General features: G+C 32.4%; 1 protein-coding gene across 7 annotated transcripts in view; it reads right to left on the bottom strand.

Moving 5' to 3' along the window:
- Window positions 1–2,469: 2,469 nt before the first annotated feature.
- OXR1 (oxidation resistance 1) overlaps window positions 2,470–22,733 on the bottom strand; it is a 280,364-nt gene continuing 260,100 nt past the window's right edge. For 4 of the 7 annotated variants that reach the window (XM_072774211.1, XM_072774212.1, XM_072774209.1 and 1 more), the window contains 5 exons: window positions 11,136–11,261; window positions 10,025–10,177; window positions 8,212–8,307; window positions 6,368–6,441; window positions 2,470–4,390 (listed from right to left, as the gene is read on the bottom strand). In XM_072774211.1, coding sequence (XP_072630312.1) covers window positions 4,255–4,390; window positions 6,368–6,441; window positions 8,212–8,307; window positions 10,025–10,177; window positions 11,136–11,261 — 585 coding nt within the window. In that variant the 3' untranslated portion in view covers window positions 2,470–4,254. Of the gene's footprint in view, window positions 4,391–6,367; window positions 6,442–8,211; window positions 8,308–10,024; window positions 10,178–11,135; window positions 11,262–13,256; window positions 13,338–22,733 lie in introns of all 7 variants that reach the window. The other 3 variants (XM_072774210.1, XM_072774208.1, XM_072774214.1) reach the window with 1 other exon arrangement.

The raw sequence follows: 22,733 nt of genomic DNA, 5'->3' as shown, positions 1-22,733 counted from the left end.
CTATATATCCAGTGTTTTCAAAGGTATTACAAATGGCAATATTCTAGGCTTCATTTTCTAATGGTTAGTTGTACATGAAAATGAAGTCTTTATATCGAACTCAGATTTAGTGACCATAATCAACTAATTAATTCAAATTCAAATTAATTAATTCAATTTTAAGTTTGATCTTTTGGAATTTTCCATGTCCACAATCATGTCATATACAAATGACATTTAAAGTTCTTCCTTCCTAATCCTTATGTCTTTTCTCTATTGCTTTTCCATTAGATAAAACTCTCAGAACAATGTTGAATAGAAGTGGTGATAGCAGTTATCACTGTCAGATTTCCTATCTCTAGGAGGAAATTTTCAATAAATCACTATTACAGATAATGCTTTCTGTGTATTTTTCAAGAATAATTTTTTTAAATCATTAATGATTAAGAGCCCTTCTTCCCTAGTTTGCCAAGGTTTGATCATAGACCGACATTGAAATTAACCAAAAGCTTCCAATATTTCTAGCGAGATGATCATGAAAAACTTTTTTCTATAAATGTGGTAAATGGTACGTTTAAAAATGTTAATTACTCTTGCTTTACTGGAATAAACTTAATCTAATCTGGTTATTCTTTTATAAATGGCTGACTTGGTGTTTTTTTTTTATTTAAAATATTTTATTTATTCAGGAGAGACACAGAGAAAAAGGCAGAGACACAAGCAGAGGGAGAAGCAGGCTCCCCACAAGGGAGCCTGATGTGGGACTCAATCCTGGATCCTGGGATCACACTCTGAGCCAAAGGCAGCCGCTCAATTGCTGAGCCACCCAGGCATCCCATGATTTGTGGTTATTTTATGTCTATGTTCATATGAGACTATTTTAGAAATTTATATTCTTGTAAGGATTGTTAAAGTTTTGGTATCAAGATCATGCTGGCCTCAAAAGGCAGTATCAGAAGTTCTTTTCTCACTACCCTGGGAAAAGTTCATCTAAGACTGACTTTTTTTCCTTAAATACTTGAAATAATTACCCAGTGGAACCATATGGGCCTGGTTTTGTTGTGTGTGTATGTGGACTATTCCTTTTTAATTAATAAGTTCAAATTCTGCTGTATTCAAAAATTGTATTTCTTCTTGGGTCAGGTTTAGCAAAGTCCATTTTCCAAAATGCTTTTTACCTACATTGTCAAGTTTACTGAGGTAAAGTTGTTCATAGGATGCTCTCTCTTTAGAGTCTAGAGGCTCTGTAGTAATGTCTCCTTTCAAATTCTTAACAATGGTACTTTTTCCTTCATCTTCCTGGAGGTTTACAGTTTTATTATCAGATTTTCTGTCTTGGATATTTGCATAAATTTTATTGACTTCTGTTCCTATCTTCATTTTGTCCCACCTTTTATTTTCATTAGGTTTGTTGTTATTCTAGTTTCTAGAAATGCAAGTTTAAGAGTCTTTTCTTCTATCACTTAATTTAGTACCATACCCCTGAATTTATCTCAAGAGCTCTTTCTTTTCACTCGGTCTATAATCTCCAAGAGCATTTCACTTGTAGGTTATGGCTTCAACATCTACCTGTATGTGCTGATTTTAAAATCTTTTTATCAGAACAAAATATTACCCCCCCCACCATTAGCTAATTTCTCATAACTAACAATTTCCCTGTCTGCTGCTTGTTTCCCTTTTTTGCCCATCATTCATATCAATGGGTAATATACTCAGTTGCTAAGTAAAATACCTAAGAGCTATCCTTACCTCCTTCTGACAAAAAATGATATCGTGTTAACTAATTACTAAATCTCTTTCAAATCCATGCCTTCCCCCCTCCCCCCCCCCATGCCTCCTTCCTGATCATCATTGCTACAATTCTTATTCAGGCCTTATCCTTTTTTATCTGGACTGTATAACAGACTTGTTTGCCTCTTGGTCTCTAATTTTTTTCTTTACCAATCTAATTTTCAGAGATCTTTCCTAAGTGTAAACTTGATCGTGTCATTCTTCTACTCAAATTTTCTTAATTGTTCCTATGAGATAAAAAAAAAAAAAACTACATTTCTTGGCAATGCACATTATAAAACTCTTTATTGTATAAGTTCTACCTTCCTATGCACTCCCCATCAAAAGAGAAAACAACATAATCTAAAAATAGCAAAGGACTTGCACTTCTTCACAGGTTAAGTGCCCTCTCACTTCCTCATTTTTTTTTTAAAGATTTTATTTATTTATTCATGAGAGACACAGAGAGAGAGGCAGAGACACAGGCAGAGGGAGAAGCAGGCTCCATGCAGGGAGTCCGACCTCACTTTCTCATTTTTTAAACTATGTTGTTCTCTCTACTTGAATACATCCTTCCATCATTACTATTACCAGCACCACTACCACCACCACCCAAAACTATCAGAAGCATTTTTTACACATAAACCACAGTAGAAAGCTTAATCAAAGACTTCTTAGATATGAAAGTAATTTGATTATTCAATAAATTCCAAACTCAAATTTGTATTTAAGTATTTAATTTTATTTGGTATACACGACCAGGACCTTATTGTAACTGAAATCCAATACAGGATTTTTTTTTTTTTTTTAATGATTAGTCAGCCCCACAAAGACAATAATACTGCTGTGGAAGACCAAAGGGGAAAAATGATATATTTTTATTTACAATTCTCTATATTGTAAACATTTAATCTATATACTGTTACTAACTTATAATGAGATAGCTTTACATAGACAAGGAAATGATGCCCACATTTCTATTCATATTCAGCGATAGCATATTAAATAGATCAGATTTTCTTTTCCATTAGCATTATGCTTTCTTTAGATAATTATCTAAACTTTTCAAAAGATCTAAATATAGTCAAGTCCTATACAACTAAAACTACTAAAGCCAACATATTTGGCTTATAATTTCCTTTTCAGAATAATTTAAAGTGCTATAAGCAACCTGGCAATCGACACTTTCTATAAGAACAAAACTACCTTTAAACATTAATTTACAAGGTAATATACAATGTTTATCTGGAATAGCTGAAATTTCAGCACAAGGTCACTGTCACATGTATAACAGCAGGATTTTTTTTGCATAACATGAAGCTTTGAAATTAACTGATGAGTGACTGCCACAATGGCATATTATTGGTTTCCTACAAAAGAGGATAAGAACTACTAGTATATTCTATCTCGGTTTTTTTTTTTTTTTTTTTTGAGGTCACTTGACAGTAAGTTTGCATATTCAACAAGTCTACTGAGTTACAATATTGTCTACTATAATCATTGCCCTTTTATAACAGCAAATGCTAATGGTAGTTTATAATATATACCACTCAAAAAAAACACACTTTTTTTTTTTCCTTTTGAACAGGAACCTATATTTTGGGAGTTGATATGCAATAAGGCTAAAACAACAGAACTATAAAACAGTATATCTGACACAATATGTTGAAGAAATATGTATCTGTTTCATAGTTTTTGTACTTATGATAATGCCCTGCTAAGCTACAAATATGTAAATAGTATATTTTCTCACTTGATATATTAAATCCAATAGAATCATCAAGTTCTCATTCCCCTTTGTATTTTAAAACTTTATCAGATAATCCAAACATGAAATCATATGCCCAAACCTGCAGATCATGTGCACTGTGGTCTATTACAATCAGAATTCTCTTCAAATTTCATTTTTATTAAAATGAAATTGAGAATGCCTACAAAATTAATAAAGAATGTTGTAGTGTGAATTAAAATTAGAACTCAGTGGTTTATGAAATATGCATTATTTTGGCATGTGTTTTTCCTTCACAAGAATGACTAAACTGACAAGTCCAACAGTCACCTGTGCCAACCTCACAGATACCTCACAGCATTATCTAGTCTTCATTCTCTCAATGTCCCAATTAGATTGCTCTAGTAAAACAATCAATATAGTTTTAAAAATAATAAACTAAAAAATTCAAAGAAAGAGCACCATCTGATTAGGAGACTGAGATAACATGGATTGTAGATGAGGTGGTCACTATGATTAAAAGGTTGCCAAAATTCTGACAAAACCCACGCTGTTATACTGCATGGACCCACACCATGGTCTAAACCTAAAAAAACCCTGGGACAGAAACATGATTTTAAAAATAAATTCCAAAATTATAGCTGTAAAAAATGGTGATACAATTAATTTTAAAGCACGAGTGACATGTTACATTGTATTGCTTCTTGAACTTTCCAAAGAATGCTTGTCCATGTCAGGTTTGGGCCATTATCCTGCTAAGACAGAGAGCATTACATTTATTCAAAAGCCCAGATTTCAATGTCTTGGATAAAGAAATCTTCCTTCTTAGAAAGCGTATGATTCCCAAATGTTTTACAAGAATGGCTTCTTCCATGGTAAAGATCTCCATCAAGCCAAAGGGCAAATTCTCCCCTGAAATATATTAAAAAAATAGTTTTAAACAATAATCTCTTAATACTTAAGGTTGTAAGACAATTATTACAGAGGGTATAAAATAATAAGTTAATTAAATTAATTTAAATGAGGCTTTTCAATATTCAAAATTCTGATATCATTACTTTTTTCAAGCCTTTCCCACTGGTACAAGGCAATTTTGTTTTGTTCACACCCTCTTATAAAATCACTTATTACACAGATCAAATAAAATGAATCCTCTAAAATTAGATTTATATAGCATTCTTTTGAGATGGGTGTCACACTGTTTTATTACACAGATCAAGTAACAAAATGAATTCTCTAAAATTAAATTTATATAGCATTCTTTTGAGATGGGTGTCACTCTGTTCTTCTTTGCTTGGTATTATGGGTTTCTTTTTGCTATACAGTTTTAATATATTTGACACGAGTTAAATATTTAATATACTTAACATGAAAACTTCCTCTCATCTAACATTATTAACGTGTAGTTAATGTTAAGGTTCTTTCTCCAATTCACAACTGAGGAAACTTTCAATTTGCTAACGGTCCCATATGGGACATATGTTGAAACCAGAATCTAAATTGGTCTAACTCCAAAGTCTATATTTAGTTCACCACATCATGATTTAGGTTTTGGGGCTCCTATTTGGGATTCTGGAATATCAAGATCCTGTAGCTTTAGGCTTCTGAGCCTGTACTCTCCTTCTCCAAAGACTGTACTTGTCTTAATTTGTTATCAAATGACCCAACGTTTAGTTGAGCTTACTGCAATCAGATGGTATATTCAAAATCAAGTTTCAGCAGACATCTAGTGACATTAGGTATGTTATTTTCAAAGATTTAAGGCACCCTTAGCAGCCTGAAATTACTAGCCACTTGCTTGTGATGCCCTCCTGGAGAGCTAACTGAATCACATGTAAGACTACCATTTGGGCTAAATGACTGCCTGCACTCCACCAAAAAAAAAAAAAGTGTAACTGGAACATACAAACATATGCTGATTCCAACAACTAAAAATAACATGGTTTTTAGTTACTAGTTATGTCTTTCAGAGAAGGCTAATTTTTTAACCACTGAAATCATGTCTTTCAAACACACATCTATAGAGAAGTGGTAAAAGAATTTGTTAGAATTACTCAGGGTAGTGAGCATTCTTATAGGTTAACAAGATTCTCCAGCCTGGATGAATTATTATATATCCTCAGCTGTGGGAAACAAATAATATTTTATAAGTTTGGGAATTACTTAGCATACTTTATGTCTGATCCTGAAGGACAGAGAGAACTACCAAAAGAAGGCATCACTGTTTGCTAATAAGCACTATTTGAAAAGTCTAGGCTAGGAGGAGGTAGAGCAAACTATATGTAAACACTGTAAAGGCTGAATGAAGTCAGGATAAGTAAGCAAACGTTCTTATAGTGCCTGCTATGCAAAAGAATCCAATCAAATTAATGATTGACACATACTGTTAAAAACAAAACAAGAAAACAAATTCTGAAAATCTGGGCAGAAAGGGTATCACAAATTTTTTGTAGGAAAACAAATTTCTATTATTCTCTGACATATCCATTCAAATAGTCTCCAGGGTAGAATAAAAAGAAAATAACTGGAACTTTTTTATACGTTGGGAGAAACAAAATAACATTGTATTTTTTTAAAAACTTGAGAAGGTCTAAGGCATTACTGCATTTTACTTTCAAATACAAGAAGTCACACTGTACTCTAAGGATGGGCTTTAATCAAAAGGGAAATCAACTCAACAGCATTTTAAAATGAATAAACAAATATTTTATCAATAGTTTCAAATACTACACTTAAGCAAACCCTCTTGTAAATATATTGTTTTCTTAGTCGTAATATACAAATTAAGATTCTAATGTCAAAACTTTCCAAAGATAACTGATTTTATAAGTCACACAAATAAGTAAAGTATCTTTAAAAATCTCATGGTAAAATGTTCAAGAGACTTACCCTCCACCACCAAAAGCTAGTGAATCCATGTCTCCCTTGATAAAAAACATATTATCTCCTGTCCACTTAAAGACCTACAGAAATACAAAGAAAGCTTTAAACATGTAGATGAAAATGGTCACTTTACAGAGTCGGTTCTCCCAAACCCCAAGTACTGAAAGCCTAGACTGACAGACATAAGAGGAATAAGAACAATAAGGATAAAAGACTGGGCAGAAGGTTCTGGTGCTCTGGGCTTCTGTATTTGTATGACTAAAGTTAAAAGCATACAACTTTCATTTCCAAAGCCTCAAATCTTATTATCTATTTATACATATTTCTCTTTTCTATGTATGTGTCAAGAACTGAATAGTTAATAAAAAAAGCAGAAAATTGGTTAAAAAATTGATATAGATGCCAATAACTTTTTTTTTGATGCCAATAACTTTTAACATTAAACAGAAATGTCATTAATTTGATAATACTTTGATATAACGCCAAGGTCTTTTTCCTTTGGATACTGATTTGCCTATCATTATTCTTATATAAGTCTGCTACAAATGTTCATGATTTCTAGTTTCAGTTTTTTTAAAGAGCAGTGAGAAAATAAAAACATTTCAGAAGTTCAAAAACAAAATCTCTAGATGTTCATATTCTTAATTTTTTTTTACTAGCCTTCTTCCATGGGAGTTCTACTTAAATGTAATACAATAACAATTTCTAGCACATCATCTTTACTGTAATACAATAACAATTTCTAGCACATCATCTTTATCAACTTTTCCTCAAATATTTATTATAGTTTTCAATAAACTTTAACAACTTTTTCATAGTTATATAATACCTAATTAATTAATTACACAGTCAAGTAGAAATAGCATAAAAAGATTTGAGTACAAGCACAACTGATGCTTCAAAAATCTGCAACAGGGGCACCTGGGTGGTTCAGTTGGTTGAACCTCTGACTCTTGGTTTCAGCTGAGGTCAGGATCTCATGGGCCCTGAGATCCAGCCCTGAGTTGAGCTCCATGCTCCTTGGGGAGTCTGCTGCTCTGCCTTTCTCTCTCTGCTGCCCCCCTCCCCTCATACTCTCTAAAATAAGTAAATAAATCTTTAAAAAAATCTGTATCAATTATAAACTTCCAGTTAGCTGTAGGCATTGGTTGTTATGTTTTATGAGGGAATGGAAAGCACTGGTTAATCTAGTGAGCTGGTTAAGCTTAAGTTTGCTAAAAAATCTTCTAGTGTGTTATCAAAACCTTCCTATTTTGATAATCATAGAAACTGTTTCTAAAGACTACTTTTTTAACGGTGTTGATTCCTTTTTTCGAGATTATAATTTCATCTCTTAAGGAAAGGTCTGATACACTGAACTTTAATGTACCTAAGATGCTGCGATTGCATGCGATGTTTTACAGTCAACATATTCTTTAATTTTAGGTCTTTAATTTTAGGTCTAACTAGTACTGGAATGTAGTCAATTTAAATTAATTAAGCCATAATAAAGAAAAAGAAATCAGATAATTTAAACCTAAATGATTTATTTTTTAAATTTTCATTACTTACATTATGCAACTTAGTCATTAAAAGTTTCTAAGAATTTCACAATGGCAATTCAGAATAGTAATAATGATGTATACTCCTTACTGAGACCATGATGTATGTCTGGCATTATGCCCTGTTACATTTTATGGTTCCCATTCTATCCATAGGAAAGTTAAACCTCAAAATGGTCGAAAAGTGTGAAGTTATAGTTAGTAACAACAGAGATGAGCGTCAAATGCAAGTGTAAATGCCTCCAATGTGCATGTTCTTTTCATTATGCCATCTCTTTATAAATTGAATACTGGAATAATTGTCCTTACCTCAAACTCTGGACAGAACGTAAAAACAAAGGTTTCTCCGGTACCATAAAAGCCATCACTCACTTTAAATGGCTCAGATGCTAATGCACCAAAAACCTAAGGATTAAAAAGAGGCATGGTTAATGACATGACTATTAATTTGCTTCATTAAGCATTACCTCATTATTTAAGTAAAATGCAAAAAAAAAGGAAATGAAATATAATTTTATCTACTACTTAAAAAGGGAAACACGATCAGCTGTTATGAAATTTGCATTATTGTCAAATACAAAGCATATCAGTTTCTCAATGGGGAATTTTTTCTAGTTTTGAAATCTAAAAAGATTCTTATAAACAAACAATCTTAAAAAGTGATTACCTCGTTTCAGGAGAACTTATATGCACAATGCATGTACAATAGTTATAACATGTTACAGTGGGATTATAGGATTTAGCAAAAACTCTTCTGCATCAGTAAACATTCTACTAACTAAAAAGGTATATGCTACTTTTGTCTTCATTATATAATAAATTCCATGAGGGAAGGCCTCGGTCTTAACTGGTTGGACCTGTAGTGCTATGCTCTTACACAGAACAATAGGTATCACAGCATAAATAACCTAAAAAAGAATGAGTGAATAAGGAACCTGGATAAGTTATTTCAATGCTGTGGGTCTAAATTTCCACAGCATTAAATGGGAATGTAGAGAGTTTTATAGATGATTTCTATAGTCACTGTCTCTGATCTGCTTTTTATAGTCTTAGTTTTTAAAATAGACTTTCTTGTTGAAAGGTACATGTTATACATATATATGTTTTATATAAATACACACAGCTCAATGTGGAATTATCACAAAGCAAATCCCATTTAACAACCTTCATTTAGATCAAGAAACAGAACATCATCAGCACTTTGGAAGCTGACCTTGTGCCTCCTCTTCATCACCACCTCCACTTCCCCAAGGAAGCTAACTAGCTTGAATATCATAGATTTGTTTTGCCTATTTATGAACATTCTTTAAATGGAATCATAAGATAGTTACTCCTTAGTGTCTGGTTTTCAACTCAACGTTACATTTGTGACACTTATCTATGCTATGGCATGTGGTAAGCAGTTCCTTCATTTTTGTGCAATTACCTTTATTGTATAACTCTGGGAAAGTTGATGAAATTCGTTTAGTCATAGTTAACTCTTCAAAACAGTGATGTTATAAAAGTATCAATCTCATAGAGCTTTGACGATTAAATAAGATAATGCATAAGTGATTAGTTAAATGGGTGGGAAAAGCACAATAAAAATGTCAGAAGTAGTAGTATTTTGTTTTGTTTTTTAAATTAATATTGCTATTTCATCTTCTCACTCTCCAATCCTAGCAACTGACCTAACTTGATGTTTCAGGAACAAATCAGTATTTCTCTTGCCTTCCTATGGTTTTGTTCTGGTATCATTCTCACACAATTACCTTTAAGTTTTAAAACTACCTATGCTTCAAGACTCTAACAATATTCACTCTTTCAATGAACTTCATTCTGACCTTGTCCAAATAGATATGAACAATCCTTGCTTTAAACACCCCTTTTGCTTTCTCTAGGTTCTCACTACACTTGATACTGGTACACATATTCTTTTTTATCAGACTATAATCCCTTTATCCATGCTCTTGTTTATTCTCTGTATCACTCAACAATGTCTTGTATATTAGAAGTACTCAATATTATCAGTAAATTTAATAAAATACACTAATGAAAATAATTTTTATCAAAAAACATATTAAATGTTACTTTTACTGTAATCTCTGAAAGGGTAATGTATCTATGTAGTTACTTTTCATACCTGCCCATCACTGTCTTTAATCACCATCAGCACTGGGGTGTCTAAACCTGTCATTGTTCGATAAAGGGTCTTCAAGCTTGTGCCATGCTTCCCAGTGCCATAAACAAGAGTCCATGGATAGCCAATTGTTCTTGGTGGAAGATGCTTGGTAAGCTTTGCAAAACAAAATTTTAACATTTTACTTGATAGCTATCTATTGTCAACGTGCAAGATAGTAATGCCAGCTGGAATGTAACAGAACTTTATAAAATTGAAGGCTACGCAAATAACAGTAGAAATTATTCTCAAAGACACAGAGATGCTTGAAGAAAAAACTGCATTTCTCAGCATGAAATAATAATTGTCCACCAGGAAAAGAAAGGAACAGGACCCACAAGACACAGAGTAAAAGAAAGACAAGAAATAGGGATTACTCACTGTTTTTACCCTCTGTACTGAATTAACAAAAATACTGAATGGACTAACAGCTTAATTATTAATAACTTCTCAAATAATGGGCTCTAGAAATCAAGTTTCAACATTTTAAAGCTGCGACTTTGAGCAAGATACTAAATTTCTTTATGTCTAAATTTTTTCACTCATAAAATGTGCAGAGTGCACATTCAATCCCTTTAGGTGCTATAAAAAACTACATGAGATAATCACATAAAGCAAGTAACTAGTACACAGTAAAAAATTAAATTTTGGCTATTATAGTGTCTCATCTAAATTGCTATTGTTTATTTTATTTATTTATTTTTAAAGATTTTATTTATTCATGAGAGAGAGAGAGACAGACAGAGACACAGGCAGAGGGAGAAGCAGGCTCCCCACAAGGAGCCCGATGCAGGACTCCATCCTGGATCCCGGGATCAGAACTTGAGTCAAAGGCAGATGCCCACCCACTGAGCCATCCAGGTGTCCCCACTATTGTTTATTTATTTATTGTTTATTTTAATGTCTGCTCCTAATATCTTCTATTATACTAGTTGCTGTATTTTGTTTACTTTTCTTCACGGGAAAGGAAGACTAACAGCAGTAACCCTGCTTCTTTAATTTGAAGAACTGAAAAGAGGCTGTTTTACTCTTATGGGTACATACTCTGAAATGCACATATGTAAGTATGTCATACCTTTTCAATTTGATCTGGCAGTAAGAGTTCACTGGGATCACTTAGGTTTGGTCGAAAAGATTCAGACTCCAGGTCTGCTTTTGCTGGAGCAATCTGCTTTGAATTTATGTCTTCTCTTGTAGTAATCTAAAGAGGTAAACAGCAATAGCATGTTAATATAAGACTGCAACGTGCAATAAACAGTTTCTGCCTTTTGAGAGAAATAAAACTTTGCACCTTAAAAAATGGGCTAAAACTTTAATTTAGGATTTTAGAAGGCAAAGATGTCCATCCATCTAATAACAATGGTATATCCAATGTAGAAAAAGATCTTTTAACTATAAGCAGACATTTTTCTTATCTACTGTATGACAGAAAGAAAATGATTAACACCCATATTTCTGTGTGAAAGGAAAAATCAGATGCAAATTTTAATTTTTCCGTTGAAGGGCAAAAGTGAGCCAGCTAGTTTGCTATTTATCTGTGCTAAATTATTTAAAATATGTGGGATTTTTTTTTCATGATAAACATAAAATTTGCCAAAAATAATTAAGAAAACATTCTGGTGCCAAAGTTTTAATTTAAAGAACTTTCTATGAGTATGTGTGCATACAAATTATTAGCTGCTTCACTGAAAAAGTTACCATTACTTTAAAAATTGCCTTCATTATTTTTGCTTTGGGGTCACATGATAAATTTAATTTTTTCATAACCATATCTTAAAAATTAGATAAATTTAATGCATTAAAAAAGAATATATGCTTTTGCATGATGCAAATGATCTGACATTCCTAAAATGATAGAAATGTTGATTAACTCAAACTCTGATACAATCTATTCTATTGATACTTTTTCATATTAATTTAATTTTTATTATTATTTTAAGATTCTATTTATTCATGAGAGACACAGAAAGAGGTAGAGTTGTAGGCAGAGGGAGAAACAGGCTCCATACAGGAAGCCCGATGTGGGACTCAATCCCAGGACCGCGGGATCATGCCCTGAGCCAAAGGCAGGTGCTCAACCACTGAGCCACCCAGGCGTCCCATATTAATTTTATTTTAATATATAAAATGCAGTAACATTAGGAAATAAAAGCTATAAAACATATCTATTATTGATGAAACTTTTAAATTGGAAAACAGAATTCTATTGGAGCAGATAACTAAAATGCAGCAATGCACAGAGACTGTGATTCCATTAAGAATGAAATCTTGCTAAATTATTTTGTTTCTTTAACAGATTTTTTACCAAACCTAAATAGCATGTTTTCAATCAATACATGTTCTAGAACTGTATTGCTTTTTGGTGATGAGAAGTTAATACTATATTAATTCTTTCACATCATCAGCATGTTTTACCCTTATTCTGATGATGTGAAAAGTTAAAAGAAAAATCCAAGGCAACATGAGAAGCATTAAAAGAAAAAATAATTCAGTAGATGTAGCACAGCCATGAAAGCATATCTCATTAAGAAGAGTAAAACACACAATAATACACAAAACTGAAAAATGAGTTCAACTGTATCACTTTGTTTCTAAAAAAAAAGAGAAAGAAATCACAAAGATTATTTTATGGAATTTTAAATAATTTATCTAGTTTGGTAGGTAGGGTATACTATTCCAAAGTATTTCTAATACCAACCAGGAATACCTCAAAAACAAAAACAATTTAGCTTATTAAAATATTTGATGTGGAGTTGATACAATTGAAATAGCCTTAAAGAAGAGAAAATATTAAAGTCTTGCTTTGCATTAAAAGGTTTTCAAATTTTCTGATAGTACTTCATCTTTCAGATGCTACTGAGTAAAGATTCATCCTCAAACCCAAAGACATTCTTCCAATGTTAAAATTAAATGAACACTCTTTATTGCTTTAAGAAACACACAGTTACTGAGAACAGTTCTACAATGCCAGAAAATTCCTCTGAATATTTTTAAAATGAAAAGATGGCAGAAAGTATAATCCTGAAGCTCTTCAAGGCAAAACTGTACTCTTTAATACAAAAAGGAATTTTCTGATGGGCTATTTTAGTGCTGCAGTCAAGACAAATCCTTTAAAAATGAGATTTGCCCTGACGAGAGACACTAAAAACAAGGAGGATTCACTCTCCGGAGGGGTTTAAACTACTGAATGGGGCACCTGGAGACGTCTGCAGAGTGTGCGCAGTTCTTCAGTATTTAGAGCATCGATCCTGCGGTGATACTCAGCCACTGACACTACCTGAATATGGAGACAGGAAGACAATAATTCCACTGACAGTTGAGAAAAAGAGCCAAAACAAAACAAAACAAAAAAATATGGAGAAATTTAAATGGAGAAAGAGAACTGTCTGTAATCAGGGTTTCTTTCCCCACTCCATGCTGAAAATCCAGGAGATTTCTATATCAAACTACAGTGAAATACACATGACTGAGTTTAAAAGTCCTATATACAACAATATAAGGTTTATGAACTGCTTCGTACAGATAGAATCTGATTCAATAAATAGAATAATAGTTGTTTATAAAGGAAACACTACAGAAAACAACATGCTGTTTTGCTAACATCGAAGATAACATCAAAGATAAAACATCTAAAATCATAATGGCAGGCATTTTACAAAGAAAATGTAGTTCAAGTCTCCTCTCCAAATCAGGTTAGCTCAAATATTATATCCTAATGGCAATGCTGGAAGCATTTCTTCTAAGCAAAGGTGAGAAACATACCCATGCCACATGATCTGTATCAGAAAAAAAGGGAGGAAGCAAGAATAAGATATGAAGTACATTGAAAAACCTAAAGTAGTAAGAAAAATGAAAGTAAAAATTAGATTTTCAGAAGTATATCTAATCAACAGTACCTTCTCAGGCATGTCTACATGACTCTTTTCAGTTTTTGTCTTTATATTATTTCTTTACAGTTGGTACTGCAACAGTTATTTGTGACTAAAACTTAATAACTATCCTACATTCTAAATTCCTAAGAAAAATTCTTTGTCTTAAATAATTGCCTAGACCAGTCTCTTGTATAATGTATTTGCAAGCCATATAGAACAGAGGAACATTATTACAAAAAGTCCACAAAAATAGACAAGTTTCCTTAGGTTGATATAACAACTACAACCTTCTCAGATTATAATCTAATTCCTAAAACAGAAACCATAAAAAAGTGAATTCTGGTTGTGTCATTAATATGTGCTGATTCTCCTGAGCCAAAGCAGATTCATTTTGTGATTAATGCAGTTGAATCACTGGCTCAGAAAGAGTTGACTTCTAACCTAGGTTTTAAAAAGCTCTTGTTCTAGCCAACTAAAATAAATTAACCACTTGTAAATATCAAGGAAATTCTGAAGAGTTATGTGAACCTGTTAAAAGCTGTGAAAGACATGAGAATAGTAAAAAGAAACTGGATTTCTGTTTTAGCATAATATTGAATTTTACAAAGCAACAATGTATGTATGCAATATGATAGTCGATTCCCGACTTACAAAGAAATGTAAAATGGTTATGATCTCAAGCTCTAGAGGATCAGATGGATCTGAGTTTGGACTCCTTTTTATCTTTTTCTTCATAAAACAAAGGAAATAATAAGAGCACATTTTTTATGAAATGAAATAAAATGCACATATAAATGATTGAGTACAGTGTCCAGCACACAGTAAATAATAGCTACTATTACTAACATTACTTTTACCTAATCATTTTTCGCCAATTTACCGTAAGGACTAAAGGGATTTAATGTTCAAAGACCTTCCTTATTTATTTATGGATATTAAAATATTTCAGTTTTGAGAGTTCAACTATCTAGTATATTATGACTCTTCTGAAATCAATTAAATTTCAGGATTAGATAAAAATATTAAAGATCTTTCAATTAAAAACAAAAAGTTTTCAATAAAGATGAAAGAAAAATAAGGTCCTAAAAGTTAAAAAATCATGGCCTTGTTTTTTGTGACCAGAAAAAGAAATCTCCACAAAATATTAAATGGCCAGCTGTATTTTCCCTTTTCCCGTGGTATTCAAACTGATCAAGTCTTCTAGCCAAGAGTTTTCAAATTATATGACTTTCCTACTACTCAGCATTCTATTTTTTTAAAGGGCCAATAGCATCTTAGTATTATTATTATTTTTAAAGATTTTATTTATTTACTCATGAGAGACAGAGAGAGAGAGAGAGAGAAGCAGAGACACCGCAGAGGGAGAAGCAGGCTCCATGCAAGGGAGCCCGATGTGGGACTAGATCCTGGGTCTCCAGGATCACGCCCTGAGCTGAAGGTGGTGTTAAACGGCTGAGCCACCTGGGCTGTTAATACTAGTTTTACACTTATTTCTTAAAGCTCATTTTACCACATAAACACAATTCTTCGATGGAAGTAAAACTAAATTATGCTCACAAAAGGAATTACTTACAAGCTAACTCTATCAATAGCACTGAGTAGGAGTTATCAGTGAGGGAACCATGAACTGCCTATCCTAAGTATAAGCTTATAACATTTAGTCAAATCTTAGTTTCTTTAATGTCACAATCTACCTTTTCTCATTCACACTCTTTTTGTAAAAAGCCTGTATTTTGGGACTTATAAACTCATTTCTTCAATCCTAAATATTTACTTGTGTTGTAGATACAAAAAAAAAAAAAAAAAAACTGTCAAAAGGGTCTGTGCATTAATACAGAAAAAATGAGTACACAGATAATATGTCATCTTCTCAAATTAAATGAATAAAGAGATACAGATTCCAAGCATGTATGATGGAACTAGAATTAGTCTTAAATTAGTTTTTATCTCTTTGGTAAATCATATGTACAGAATTTACTTACCCAAAAAGATTAAACCTCAGAAAATGGACATATCTCTACAATATGTCCTGCATCATACTTCCAATACTAAGGATGCACAGTCAAAGAAACCAAGACCTCAATTAAAAGTATATTCACTGTCTTGCTAGAGTCATTTCTTGAGGAATAAAGTATTTTGCACATACTGCCAAATCCCCTCTGTAAGAAGTAAGTACTATGACCTACTCTCTACAGAATTAAGTGCTACTCTCCAGTCTTTTCAGTCTGACAAAGGACTCTCACACAGAGAAAGTATTCCCTAAGCATTTATTTTCACAGAAAATAAATGTATGGGCAGGATTAAATCCACCCATCTTTATTACAAAGGAACTAACAACAACAACCAATATAGAACAAAAACTTAAAGAACTAACAACAACCACCAATATAGAACAAAAGCTAAAGCTAGAGAAAACACACAGTTTCTCTAAGACCCATGAATAAAAACATGTTCATAAAGACCAACACCACAGTCTAACAGTCCTCCTTCCAGGATGTTCCAGTACTTCCCCCTGAAATTACCCCACAAACAAACCAAAATCTCCCATCCCCCCCAACTTCCTGACAAACTAAGAAAAGTCTGGTGGATAACTATGAAAATGCCATTTTTATCCCTTACTTATTTCTTACTTTTGTTCCATAGTAAAGGAAAATGGAGTAGAAAGACAAATATATCTAGTCAATGCCATTTATACTTACCTTGGTACCTAAAAATATGTTTAATGAGGAGAAAATCTAAGTTGTAGTAGCTAATGAAAAGGCACACAACATTATCCTTGAAATCACATAACCTTCTGTTCTGTACATACACAACAACGTTTTATTACAAAATAAGACCTGGATTATGTTAAAACTTCGCTTCTTTTTGCCCTAAACTACTGGTTTCAAAATAACACTTCATGGAACTGTAATAAATAAGGTATAAAAGAAGCAAATAAAGAATCATAAATTAGCCAAAAAACAGAATAGAGGAAAAAGAGATGTAATCCAGAATGAACTGAAAACAGAACATATTATCAAAGTTTTGATTTGAATAAATCTATATTTAAAATTACTTCCTCTTAAGTATATTTGCAGGTGATTCATAGATTTTCATTAGAAGGCAGATATACTCACTGTTCTTTTAGTCAAAAAGAAACCTGTAAACTACTCAAACTATTGCTTTGGCTTTTTGGAACAATAAATACAAGAAGTGAATCTCATAAAAAGGGAATAATCTAATATTTTCCATAGTATGTCAGGGGGAAAGAACACTCATTACGTAATCTTGAAATATATAAACCCACTATTAAGAACTGGAGATTTCAAAGCTCCTTTATCAGTAATTCACAAATTCAGCAGGCAGAAAATCAGTAAGATTATAGTTGAACTGAGAAACATCCTCAATTAACTGGATCTAATTGACTTGTATACACTATTCATCTAAGGACAACAGAACACACATTCTTCTCAAACTCACATGGAACATCATTAAGACAGACTGCACATTCTGGTCCATAAAACATACCTTAACAAATAGATATCATAAAAAATATGCTTTCAGAACATGACAGAACTAAAATTTAGTAACAGAGAAATAGTGGGAAAATCCCCCAAATACTTTTCAACAACACATTTCTAATTAATGCATAGTCAAAACGAAAGTCTTGGGAGAAATTTGAAATGTTTTGAGCTAGATGGAAAAAACACTCCAAAGTATCAAAATTTTGGGATGTAGTGAAGATAGGAATTAGAAGAAAATTCATAAAATAAAATGCATACATTAAGAAAATATCTAAAATTAATAATCTAAGCTTCCATCTTAGGAAACTAGAAAAAAACACATTAAATCTTAAGTAGAAAAAAATAAATAATAAAAAAGTTAGAGCAGAAATCAATGAGACTGGAAACAGGAAATCAACAGAAAAAAAAAATCAATGAAACAAAGTCAGTTCTTTGAAAAGTTAAATAAAATTGATAAACCTCTAGCCAAGCTAACTAAAAAAGAGAAAGAAGAAATGAATTATGTCAGAAATGAAGAAGGGCTATCACTGTTGATCCCGTTGACATTAAAATAATAATGGAATATTATAAGTGACTCAATACCCAAAACTTTGATAACCTAGATGAAATGAACCAAATCCTTTAAAGATACAAACCACCAAAACTTACACAAGAAAAAAAATAGATCAACTGAGTAGGCCTATATTGATGAAAGAAACTGAATTAATAATTACTAACCTTCTAAAATAGAAAGAATGAGGCCCAGTTCTAGCCAACTAAAATGAATTAGTTACCAGGAAACATCAGGATACTCTATAAAAAAGCTATGCAACCTTGTTGGAAGCTATGAAAGACATAAGAACTAAAAAAAGAGATAAACTGGGCAGATTTCCATTTGTGCCGTTATTATTATAGTGACTTTTGCAAAGGAACGACGCATATACTATGGTAGCTGATTCTGTACTTACGAAGAAACTCAAAGTAGTGATGATCTCTAGCTCTGGAGCATCTGGAGTGAATCCAAATGGATTCACTGATAAATTCTATCAAACATTTAAGGAAGAAATCATACTAATTTTCTACAATTTCTTACAGAAAAATAAAATATTTCCCTACTCAGGGTCTAAACATCCAAACAGACATTTCACAAAGACAGATGGCATATAGATGGCAAAGAGGAATTCAATATCATATGTCATCAGGGAAATACAAATTAAAATAATGAGATACTACTACATACCTATTTAGGATGGCTAAAATCCAAAGTACTGACAACGTCAAATGCTGGGGAGTATGTAAAGCAACAGGAATTCTCATTTACTGTTGGTACAGTGCAAAATGGTACTGCCACTTTGGAAAAGTCTAGTAGATTGTTACAAAACTAAACATACTCATATAATCCAGCAATTATGCTCCTTGGTATTTATCCAATGAGTTGAAAACTTATGTTCACACAAAATCTACCCCCAAAATAGCTTTTTACTAGAAGTATCAAACATTGGAAGCAATTAGGATGTCTTTTGATAGGTGAAAAGATACAAGACACTGGTATATTGATACAACAGAATATTAAGTCAGCACTAAAAATAAATGAGCAATCAAGCTATCTAAAGACAGCGAGGAACATTACATGTATCTTACTAAGTGAAAAAAGCCATTCTGAAAAGTCTACATATTGTGTGATGGCAACTATATGACACTCTGGAAAAGGCAAAACTACTGAAACGAAAAAGATCAGCAGTTACTGGGTATTCAGGTAAAGAGGGATAACTAGAGGAAGCATAGAGAACTTATAGGGCAGTGAAACAATCCTGTATCATCCTATAATGGTATATGTCATTACACAGAATGCACAACACAAAGAATAGACATTAAGGTAAACTAACTATGGACTTCGGATGATAATAATGTATATAATATTAGTTCATAATTTGTAACAAATATACATACCAAGATGTGAATAACAGGAGTACTGTGTGTGTGTGTTGGTGTGGGGAGGGGTATATGGGAACTCTGTACTTTTCAATTTTTTTGTAAACCTAAAATTGTTCCAAATATAAAATCTATTAATTAAAAAAAAAAAGAAGAGGAAGAACAAACACAAAATTCTGAGAGGTGGTTACCAATTTGAGGAAAACATGAGATGACAGAGAGAACACATAGGCTCATACAACTGCTTTGGTAATGCTCTAGTTCTTAAGTTGGGGAGTGGGATCATAGAGATTCATTTTATTATTATGCCTCCTATCTTACATATGCTTTTCAACTACTAAGTCAAATAATAAAGAAAAAATATTCTACACTGAATATATATGTATATATCTTTTCAATTAGGTTGTTAACTAGAAAGCAGATGTTTTACATATAATAAGATGTATATATAGTAGTTAATAAACATCTTGTGAATATGTACTAGGCAACACAGTATAGCAGAAAGAATACAGACTTTGGGTTCAGACTTCTGCCTTAAATAATTCTAATTCTGCTTTTTACTAGGTTTTGTGAACTTGAGCAACTGCATTTAATCTCTATATTTCTATGTCTTTCAAACAGAAATAATACTTTAAGTATTTTATGAGTAATGATAACATATCTGACATATATAAAATAAACAATGATACATTAAATATACAAAATAAATGTTAATTCCTTTCCCCTGGTTATGCTGTGAAGATTTTAAGAAAGTGTAAAGAATTTAAGGGCAGACGCTAAAGCCAGAATGCCTGGATTCAAACCATATACTGGCTGTAGTAAGACAGCTATATGCTTTTGTGTCTGAAAATGGAGAGGAGAGTAGCAATTTTCACCATGAGGATTAAATAAATGTTAAATGTTTAGAATAATACAATGTTATTTTTAGTACACAGTGTTAGAGCTTAATTATTTTTCTCATTAACTTGATTATTATCTTGAACCAAGGTCATGAAGATTTTTACGTTTAAAGTGGCTCTTCTTATGGACTTATTTCTTGCAGAGATGTAAATAATTTATGACAGGATTTTTCTCCTTTGTTTGCATACATGAAAGCCTACGTATAAAAAATTATCTTGTCACATATGAGGGCTTAAATAGAAAAGAAAATGGTGACTAGTTTAATGAAATATTGATAGAGATAAAACAGTGTTGCTATATTTAATGATTTGTGACTTTAATCTGATTAAGCCTAAATTCTTCTTATAAAACAGGCTTATACCGCTCAACCAAATTACAATTTATTGACATTTAAAAGGCAGGATAAAGCATATGGTTACATCAAATATATAAATAGCTTCAAATAAATAGTTAGAAATTAAAGTTTAGGTTGTGTGTCAGAATAAACTCTAAACTGGCCTTAAAAAAAATAAAGACAGGAAAGTTAACAAGCATGCCTGATCAATATGGTTCTCACTGAAGCTAAATGGCAAAGGTTTACATTCATTTCATGTCTTTTAGAACATATTTTACCTATTCGTTATTAGTTAATGTCTCCAAGTCTTAAATTAATTTATTTGTAAAAATGAAAATAATCTACATCTGATTAACACACAGAGTTAGTTGTGAGGTAAAATATGATGCTATATACATGAGCATTTAGAAAACTGTCCTGGTTTACATAAATACATAGCCATATTAATACCAGCTATAAGGCAGTTTATCAGTGAGATCTATAGACACCATTCTACTAATCAGTTGACATGACAAATTGTGAAAAGCTATAAAATATTTGTTATTCTATAAGAATCATTTTATTTTATTTTATTTTATTTTATTTTTTTTAAAGATTTTATTTATTTATTCATGATAGTTACACAGAGAGAGACAGAGAGGCAGAGACACAGGTAGAGGGAGAAGCAGGCTCCATGCAGGGAGCCCGACGTGGGATTCGATCCTGGGTCTCCAGGATCGTGCCCCGGGCCAAAGGCAGGCGCCAAACTGCTGCGCCACCCAGGGATCCCGAATCATTTTATTTTTTAAAAAGATTTTATTTATTTATTCATGAGACAGAGAGAGAGAGAGAGAGAGAGAGAGAGAGAGAAAGAGAGAGAGGGGGAGACAGGCAGAGGGAGAAGCAGGCTCCATGCAGGGAGCCCAATGTGGGACTTGATCCCTGGACTCTGGGATCCCGTCCTAAGTCAAAAGCAGATGCTCAACCACTGAGCCACCCAGGTGTCCCTAGAAGAATCATTTTCTATTTTTGATTTTAAAGCACGAGATTTTTCAGGCAAAATCTTATAGGAAATCTCAATCTACAAAACAAGAATTGCTAATCTTTTAAATCTTATTTTCTTAAGTTTTTCTCCTGCCTTATAGCTTCTAGGGTATCTATTCTAAGGCAAGGAAAACAGCTAGAAAACCAGAACCTGAATTTGTCTACACATCAGAACACAACATACTGTACTGTCCCATTTTTAAAAATCTCTCAAATACATCCTGGTTAGGTAAAGAATGGGATAATAAAGCTGTCTCTGTGCTCCATAACAGCTTGGTTCAGTAATTACTTCATACCTGTTTCCTCATCTTTAAAATGGGGAGTAATGCTGATTCTGCAAGGTTACTGTGAAGGTTAAATGAAATAATACATAAGCTATATGCATGAGCCAAGCTGAAGACCAGTGAGAGGCATGCTTTCATATCTGACAAGATCACACAACAGCTTCCTATAAGGTTAAAAACAGGAAATGTTGAGTGTGGTAAGTTTGTGATGCACATTATGATGATCTATAAAATTCAAAACATGCACAATTTTGTCTGTATTTATAACAGATTAAACTGTATTAAAGTCTTAGCAAACTAATGCCAAGCAGTTATTTGAGCTGCAAATAAAAAAATACATGAATGTTTCACTGTTGTTGGTTTTAAAAAGAAAGCTGTGTTCACTTCAGATGCCTACATCTGTGCTGATATATAACATGAACAAAAAATTGAAATTATTCAACTTAAACATAAAAAGACATAACAACTCAAGCCTGACAAAAACTAACACTAGTTGAAATAATTTTAGTATTTTTTTTGTGCTTAACATTTATGAGTAGTAAGCTGCTATGGGGGGCATCTTCCAAAGTCATTTTTGGTTTTAAGTATGTGTCTAGCTTTATTTAAATCATCCACAATTACAGTAAAAATAATATTCATAAGGCAAGTTATAATCTTGAATTACCACAGAAAGAACTGGCAGTATATTTTCTAACAAATAATGCACACATATTTTTACTAAAAAATAACAGGATTCTCAAAATAGTAAGGCTGAGATTTTTCCTGGCTAGAGTGAGTATCTTTTAAAAGTTTTGTATTAGGTAGCACCGCTGGAAAATTTTAGAATAGTTTAAAGGAGACTTTTCT

Source organism: Canis lupus, chromosome 14 (assembly GCF_048164855.1).
Source record: "Canis lupus baileyi chromosome 14, mCanLup2.hap1, whole genome shotgun sequence".
Taxonomy (NCBI): domain Eukaryota; kingdom Metazoa; phylum Chordata; class Mammalia; order Carnivora; family Canidae; genus Canis; species Canis lupus.
Note: the sequence above shows the minus strand (reverse complement) of the source record. Positions and strands in the feature narration are given on the sequence as shown.